General features: G+C 37.7%; 1 protein-coding gene across 1 annotated transcript in view; it reads right to left on the bottom strand.

Moving 5' to 3' along the window:
* Fsd1l (fibronectin type III and SPRY domain containing 1 like) overlaps positions 1-3425 on the bottom strand; it is a 57710-nt gene extending 54285 nt beyond the window's left edge. Inside the window, exon 1 of the mRNA XM_010619702.2 lies at positions 3413-3425. Within this exon, the coding sequence (XP_010618004.1) occupies positions 3413-3425 (13 nt within the window). The remainder of the gene's footprint in view (positions 1-3412) is intronic.
* Between the last annotated feature and the right edge of the window lie 5684 nt (positions 3426-9109).

Raw genomic sequence — 9109 nt, 5'->3', positions numbered from 1 at the left:
AAAAAAAAAAAAAAAAAAAAAAAAAAAAAAAAAAAAAAAAATTATTTTGAGACATGATCTCACTAAAGTCCCCAAACTGACCTTGAACTTGTCTTGGGATTACAGAAGTACACCATCACACCTGGCTCAGATTTTTGAATTATAAATACTATATATAGATATAAGTTATAATGGTCAAACTAAATTCCTTTATCAGACTTTCATTAACTTCTCAGTTTTTATGTACATACACAATACCATTATAAATTGAAAGATAGTATTGTAAAATTATCAGTTCTCAAAAAAATTGGAGCAGAGGTAGCACTCTTTAGGATTCTACTAAATGCCATAACAAAAGGGACAAATACAGTCTTCTCAACTGTTAAATTCATACTGCCTACTAATGTTTTTGATTAAAGCTTCCTATGAATCACAAAGAGTACGACTCTCCATGCCAAGGTTGGTGACTGACAAAAACAAGATGGCATTTAAGGACAGCTCACATAAGAACTATAAAATCTTAAACAGGATAATATTGTTCACTTTGTATGGTAATGTCCCACACTTCTAAAAAAATTTAGATTATAATTAATCTTTTTTTACCACTCCATTAATGCATTCAAAATTCTATTGGCATAGAATGAATGAACCTTTTTAATTTGTACAGTATTTTTGGTCTAAGACATATTTATACATTTTTGGAAAGAAACCCTAAAACCTGTATGTTAAAGCTATTGGGAGAATGGTATTCTGTATGAACTGCCTAAGGCCTTAAAAATATACTTGCCCAGAAAACACATGAGAAAGAAAGATCTTTAAAGATTTATGTAGTATGGGCAGCACTGGAGAGGCTGAGGCAGGAGGACAGTTACAGGTTAGCCTGGGCTACACAGTGAGTTCAAGGCCAGCCTGACCTCCATAGCAAGACTCTGCTCAAAAAAGAAAATAAAATCAGCTATCAAATGCACTATAAATTTCTTTCTTTCTTTTTTTGGTATGGGGACTGAACTTGGGACCTTGCAAGGCAGGCAGTGGAACCACTGAGCTAAATCCCTGGCCCTGAATTATAAATTTCAAAAGAAGCAACCACCTAGATCAATAAGAGTCAGAAACCCAAAGAAACCAACAGGACCTCAGTAGATAATGCATATAAGACACTATTTCTATCCTAAGCTTTCCCAAACTTAGGAAGAAAAAAGTACAGTATCATTTTTTAATTTAAATGTTGTATTAGTGTATGTGTGCAACAGGTAACAATTACATTCATCTTGGAGTACTGGTATACATATACATATCGAATCTTAATCATTTGAGTTCCTATTCCCCTCCCTGCCCTCTCATCTCCCCCTAGAAAGTTCTCCAAGGAGAGATTGCTGAGTCAAGGGCTCCAGAAGCTCTGAATCCAACTTTTAATCTGTTACTGTTGTGGAAAGGATGAGCAAGTGCAAAGCACTGTGATCAAGAGTTTGGATTTAGCATCGTGAATTAGAGCAAGTTCATCAGGAAGGACTGAGAATTATGAGGGGACCAGTGCCTTAACCATTCTGGCTCTTATGAGGATGGGGACTCACTGGACCTAGGGTGGAAAGGAATGAAGATAAAAAGAACCAAGGGACTTGGAGCTCAGGAGACTGGAAAATAAGTTACAGTACAAATAATCAAATAAATAAGACAAAGTACCATCAACACCTATAAAAAAGGAAAGGAAAGGGTTACACGAACTGAGTTGGGAAACTTAACCCTAATTTGCTTATATGATATGAGGGTGAAGTTTTCTATAGGATATAAGGAGTCAAAGAAGACAGGTATGTAGGAATAAAAGGTACATGCCAATCCAGGAGGTTTGCATGAACAGGCAGGTTGGACAGGCACCAAATCCATAGAAGTTTTTTTCAAAATGCTTTTTATTTCTTGAGGTACTGGGTTCAAACCCTGAACTTGCCAGGCAGGCATAGTGCCACTTAGATACACCCCAGCCCCTACAATCTGTTTTTTATCCTAGTCTATCCCTCCTGGGCTTCAATTTAATCAACAGTTTTTATAATTTTATAATGGAAGCTCAATAAATGTGATATAACTTGTGAACAGAACAGCATGAAATACTAAGCCACTAAATAGAGGGCATTACTGGAGGTCCAGACCATTTTAATATTATTGCCTACTTGAAATGTCTACTGGGATGTTTCACAAGCCCTTCATAAGTCAGTATGTTTTGACCTACTCCCACTAAACCTGGGCATTCTTTAGTGTTCTAAATTGTACTACCAGCTACAAAGCCAACAATTTAGGTCATCATCACTATTTCCTCTTCTCCAATTTATGCTCTATACGTAGCCCTATCATGTTGACATCTTAAATAATTCTAAAATTACTACCTTAGTATAAGTCACTATCATATTTCAACCCACGTCTAGCAACACTTTTTACCAAGATTTTGATATATTCTTTCTTCCCAAGAATCAATTCTCTGTGCTGTAGTTAGGGTAATATGATATCATCACACTTCCTGCTCAACCTTCTTAAGTGGCTTCCTACTGCTCCTGTGATAAATCTGAAAATCTTTAGTACATGCCCTGCCTATTGCCTACCTCACCTCCTTCAACTCACAATAGATTGCCTGCTCTGAATATATCTCCTAAGCCTTGCTTCAAACATGGGAGCCCTCACAGTTGTGAGTTCCTAAGCTTATAACTGCTATTCTACAACATGTATACAATGTACTGAAAAAATGAGCTGTATGACATTTTGTCACTTCTTTTATTATTAATGCCTCATGGGTGAAGGAAGACACCTGCAATGAAAACAACTTTCATCCATTCCATAGGATTCTATCAGACTGAAAGGATGCCTACAAAGGTTTCAGATTTCATATCCAATCTCATCTCCCATTACCTTCTAAATGTTGATGTGTAAAATGATGAAGATGGATAAAGGCAATATAAAGTATTTGAGGTTTATCTAGATAACTAAATTTTGCAAGGTGGTCTTGACTAAAGGTACTAAGTGATACTTGTGTGAAGATACACTTTGACATATGCTAATTCTGGTAGATAACAGTAAAATAAGCAGGTGATATGAAATATGACTTAAAAATACAGTGAATGGACCTGGGATTTAGCTCAGTAGTTCTGCCACCTGCCTTGCAAGTGCAAGGGCCTGAGTTCAATCCCTAGTCCCCCCCAAAAAAAAAAACCCAAACAAACAAAAAACCAAAAACAAAACAAAAATAGTGAATAAGCTTTTTTAAAAAATGTATTACAATAAAATACACATTTCCATTAATGTGCCTCAAAATACTCCCCCTCACTTCAAACACACTTTTCCCATCATTCTTACCACTTTCTAAAGCAGTTCTAGAAGTCCTTTTTCATGAGTGTCTTTTGCTGTACTGTTGTATCTGCCTTAATGTTTTGAAACAATTCAAACTCGCTACCTTTTGTGGTCATTTTGACTTTGGGGAAGAGCGAGAAATAGCATGGTGTCAGATCCAGTGGACAGGATGGATAAGGACACATGTAATGTTTTTTACAAGTCTGCCTTTCTGTTGAATGGCACTTGACAGTAACAGTCATCATATTTTTGGTCACACTGTATAAAGACATGAAAGAAGACTTCCAAAAACGATTCAGGAAATGACAAGAGTAAGTGTATTTAAAGTGATGGGAGTCTTTACAGGGGGCTTAAAGGCAATGCATCTTTAATGTAATGATTTAAAAAAATTTTTTTTAAATATTCACTATCCTTCAAGTACTCCTTTTATGTCTCCTGACAAAGTGTCCACAGGTAGTTTCAGTCACTGTGCTATGGTCATGCAGCACAATTACGAGAACCTGGAGAAAATCATTTTATCAGGCATAAGCCTCTCAATTACCTGGCTGTGGATAGAGAATAAGGCAACTTCACTAGCAAGCAAAAGAGTTTTAAATACAAGTATAACTATTCCCATCAAATGGATCGAAGTAACATAGGATGCATAAGGCATGAGACACTCTCTTCAAAGGAGCATGACTTTTAAAAAACTATGCTTAAAAAAATCATTAATATGAAATAAAAGCACAATCAATAAACTCTGAACAAATGAAGAATACCTAACACTTTTATACTCCTAAGTGCCAAACATTATCTTAAGCTCTTTACATATTATTAATTCATTTAATTTCTCAAGACTCCTATGAGGTATGATACTGTATTAACCCAATTTTCCAGAGTAAGAAGAAGAAGTTGAGGCATGGAGAGGTGAAGTGCCCTGCCCAGAAACTCAGAATTAGTACATCACAGAGCCAGGATCCAAATGAAAGCAGTTAACAATATTAACTTTACTGTACCACCTGACATGTAAATCTCAGAGGTTCACACAAAAAAGGTCAGAACATCTAAAAACGCTAACAAGACTAAGATTTTACTTCAAGATTAGAAAAAACTAAAACTTATCAAAACAAGAAAGGTTTGTTTTGGATGACAGATTTAGAGATTTCAATCCACGATTGGTTGACCCCACTGTTTGGGGCCTGTGCAGCGCATCATCATGATAGAAGTGCAAGGCAGAGGTTGCTCATTTCATGGCTGTAAAGCAAGTGAGAGAGAGAGAGAGAGAGAAGGGGGAAAGGACAGGTTTCCCACCATACTATTCAGTGGTATGCCTCCAGTAACCTACATACCCCCACTAAGCCTCACATCCTAAAAGTTCCATCACCTCCAACAGTGGAACAGACTGGGGGAGGACCCTTTAACACATAGGCGCCGATCCAAACTAGAACACCTTACGACAGGAAAATCCTAAGTCTGAAAATAAGACGATGAGGTTCATCATTTTGAAATGGCATAGTTCTATTGGTTGTATCCATATACAATATAGAAAAAAATACCGATCTTATTTGGGGCAAGAAGAAAGACCAAATTCCATGCTTTGTCTAAATCATGTTCTATGCCATCTACCAAATGTTTTCTCTAGATTTAACTAGTTTGTAAACAAAATAAAAACTATTTGATACGGTTCATTCATATTAAGATTTTAGGCTGGGGATTTAGCTCAGTGGTTCCACCACCTGCCTGGCAAACTCGAGGACCTGAGTTCAATCCCTAATACCAAAAAAAAAAAAAAAATTTTTTAAATTTTCATTTCTTTAATCATAGCATCATTTAAAAGCAAAGAATTCAGGCAAGAGGGTGGTAGTGAAAAATCTAGCTAGACCTAGTTTGAACCTTGGGCTATGAAAAAATATCACTTGCTAACTGTGTGCTTCAACAAGTCTCTTAACTTCTTTAAACTTAATTTTCCTTATCTGCACGATAAGAATGAAAGCTGCTGCTGGTCATGATGGAACAGGCCTGTAAACCCGGCATCTGGCAGGATAAGTCACGAGGATCTTGAATTCAAGGTCTGCCCACAATACAATGAGACTCTCACTCAAAAAACAAAACCAAACAAAAAACAAAATAAAAAATAAGAGCAGTTGTAAGAATGTAAAGCTGTTCAAAACAATAACGGATACAGAGCAATACTCAATTTTATTTCTCTTCCTTTTCTTTGGAAAACTTTTTTTTAACTAAGAAGGAATAATTTTGGAACGTGGAATGACTGGTTGTTTACCTAGACTGGGTAGGGGTCTTTGAACTGCCAGGGTACAATACCAACGCAAAAGACAACAAATATCAGGGTGGATAAGGAAATAGGGATAAGGAAGCCAGGTATAGATATGCTACTTGCTACAGATTGCCATGCTTTAAAACTTCTGCCCAATTTAACTCCTGATCTAGGTTTGCCCAGTCTTACACAGCAAAGCCTCACCTGTCACCACCCTTTCATGAGTAAGAAGTAAAGAATGTGAAGAAAATAGGAAAAACAAACTGACAATAAATGCTCTTGGTGACTTTCCTTCTTCAGGGTCTCTTTTCCTGTCCTGCCACACTTTATTTTTATTTCTTTAGTTAGGACCTTTCCCAGAAACAATAGTCCCTATGAATGTGACTAGTCTGTACAAGAATTTAATTTAAAACTATCAAATTCCAAGCTCCAAGATTCTAGAAAAGTACAAATATCTCATTTAAGCGTTTTCTTTGATGATGCACATTTCATCAGGTAAAGGAACCTTTGGGATTTTATCTTAAAAACCACTTTAGGATATAATCAAAGGTTTGAGTACCAAATAAAGCCACCTATCTATAACACATCCTGTTCACAAAAGTGCCCCAGAAACTTGCTATAAACAAAATCCCTCTGTTTATTTCTAGGGATATAACATTGCAGTTTTCCGTACCCAACAGTATGCCTTACATACCCAAGGCACGGCATTTTCTTCCTCTGCTCAAACAGCATCTGTTGCTGACAAAACACTGAAGTCCAAGGCATTTTCACAAACAAAAAAGCAGCTGGTCCAGCTAATCCATTTGTTGACTGGCCCCATCAAGCTTCTGTAAGACTGTCCAGTTAACTTAACCTTTATTGTCAGAATGCATGAGTCAGAAGTTCCAATCCTCTTTCAATTAGGATTTAACAATCTTTCTTTGGCACCACCATTTGGAATAATTTCTTACAAATGTGAAAGCAGAAAGCATGGTCTAACTGGTAAAGATGTCTAGACTAGATTAGAAAAGGAGAAAGTTACTTTGAGGTTGAGAATATAACATTTCTAACAGCAGCTAACAACAGTACGTATACTAGGAACTATTAAATGCTTTTTAAACAATGAACACAATCCGTCTGGCATACTTGTAATCTCAGCACTCTCAGAAGCTAAAGCAGGAGGACTGCAAATTTGAGCCCAGCCTCAGCAACTTAGAACTTGTCTCAAAGTAAAATATTAAAAAGAGCTGGCGATATAGGTCAGTGTGAGGTCCTAGGGTAAAATCCTACTACCACAGAGGGGAGAGGGGCACAAAAACAGAGAGAAATGAAGAGAGACAGACAGAAAGAGAGAAAGAGAAGAGAAAAAGAAAAGCATCTTCACAGTAACCCTTTGAGGTAAGTGGAAGTGTTGTCTCTATTTAATAGATGAAGAAATGAAGACAAAGAGCAGATTATTAAAGCTCATAACAGCTCATAAACAGTACAAGTGCAGATCCAGCTCCAGAGTGAGCCTCTTAATAACTTAAAGTCCAAATCACAGTCCCTTACAAATAGGTGTATATTCAAGTCATCTTTGCCCTTTATCTCCTGCAGTACCTATCTTCCCTATATCACCCCTATCATTTTACAGTAACATTCAGTAACAGAAAACAGTCTCAAAACTCATGTCAGGAGTGTAATGCTTTCTTATTTAAAGAGGAATATTCAGGGGCTGGGGATTTAGCTCAGTGGTGCTGGCGCCTGCCTTGCAAGCACAAGGACGGGAGTTCGATCACTGGTACCTCCCCCCCCCAAAAAGAGAAATATTCGATCTGGTTCACTACTATTTGATACAAGTAACTGATTTTGCAGTTCAGTCATGAGAAAAAGAAGCTGAAATTTAGACCATCAAATGGTTTACAAGCATCAACACCATTTACTCTTTGTAAACTACAAAGCAATGGAATTTATCATTAGAAAGACTGATATCACCAGTGAAATTGAACCTATTTTCTAATATTGAAAAGCTGGTTCTCAAGGTTAGCCCGAAAAAGACACTAGTACAACAAAAAAAAGAACAGCTAATTTTTGCTAACTTTGGGGAAACTGTGCATGATACCCTATAGGTGCACAAACGCATCATTGGAAATGAGAAAAAACAGGTTCAAATCTTAGTTTACAAGCAGGATACTGTAGGAATCACAACCTCCAACTCCTGATTCCTCAGTAAACTTGAGGAATATACATCCATTGATAAAATGATCCATACTAAAACACTTTTTTTTGTATTTTATATACTGTCTGGAGTATTTTGGTGCTAATTCTGTGTAATCTTTAAAAAACAATGTGTTTCCAAAATGATTTTATCAGATTTTATAGTAACACTATAAAATACTCTTACTTCCATGTAGGTTAATCACTGCTACCCAACTTGCTTCATTATTACAGAGCTGGTGAACAGAAACGTGGAGCTCAATTCTCAGGACTCTTAAGTCTTTGCTCTTTCATTTGACCTCTGCTAATGCCCATTCAAATATGTAATTTATCTAATAAGTGGTGAGATGTTCTACAAGTTATGCAGAGATAATGTTTTAAACTTATACATAATTCAAATCACAAAAAAAACATAATTTTTTAAAAAGACGAATAGTCTTGGAAATAAAAACTGGATACACCCAACTGAGTTTTGAGGCAAATGTATACGATGAAATAATCTACACTTCCGTTAAATAATGTAACAGTCAATGCTTAACATATCAGATTATTCTCTCGTGGGCCCCATGCTCCTGAAGGTGAGTCCAAGTAAAACGACAGTTGTTTTACTGTCTTTCCAGGGCTTTCTTATCGACAGAAAAAAAAATGGCCTCTTAAGATATGCCCTTGTTTTTCCTTGCTGCATTATTAATAACATTTGTCTCCTTCCCTATACTGTACTACATTTCAAATACACTACATTCTAACAAAGAGAACGTGGGGGTTGATTCTACATAGGCATTATAACTGAATGTCAAAAACTCGTGACTGTAACACATTGCCTGTGTTTTCTAAATAGTTTTAGACTTCATTGAAAAGGCTCGTCCTGTATCACCTTTGCTCAACTTGTTCTGAAAGTATTAAACATTCCACAAGAAGCACTAGGTTAACTGTGATCAGCAACACAAGCTGGTCAAAGAGGGTGGGGTGGCTGCTCTGACAACTGTCACTCTTTCCTCTCAATTCAACAAACACTAAGACCTGTTCAGGAACAAGTCGCCGGGAGGGAAGAGGGACGGGGTACAAAGGAGGTTGGTCCCAGACCTAAACCACTGGTAAGGTGCCGAGAGAGGCATCTTGGTCGGAGAAAGAGCGGCAGCTTCGGCGGCGGCCGGGAGACTCAGCAAGGCTGTGCCTCTGTTTCCACGCCCGAGGAGGAGGGATACGCCCTCCAGCAAGCTGGCAGGCTGCTGGCATAAAAGGGGGCCTCGAGGGCTGCACAGTGACTGATTTAAAAATAGGGCTGGCTCCCCATGCCTTCTCAGGAGCCAAGGCCCCACAAAAGTGCAGGGCAGAGGCCACCCCGGGTCGCCGGGCGCGGCTCCCGCACCC

The sequence above is a fragment of the Fukomys damarensis genome, unplaced genomic scaffold (genome assembly GCF_012274545.1).
Source record: "Fukomys damarensis isolate Sample0158 unplaced genomic scaffold, DMR_v1.0_HiC HiC_scaffold_36, whole genome shotgun sequence".
Lineage (NCBI taxonomy): Eukaryota > Metazoa > Chordata > Mammalia > Rodentia > Bathyergidae > Fukomys > Fukomys damarensis.
The sequence above is the reverse complement of the archived record's forward strand: the minus strand, read 5'-3'. Positions and strand labels throughout refer to the sequence as shown.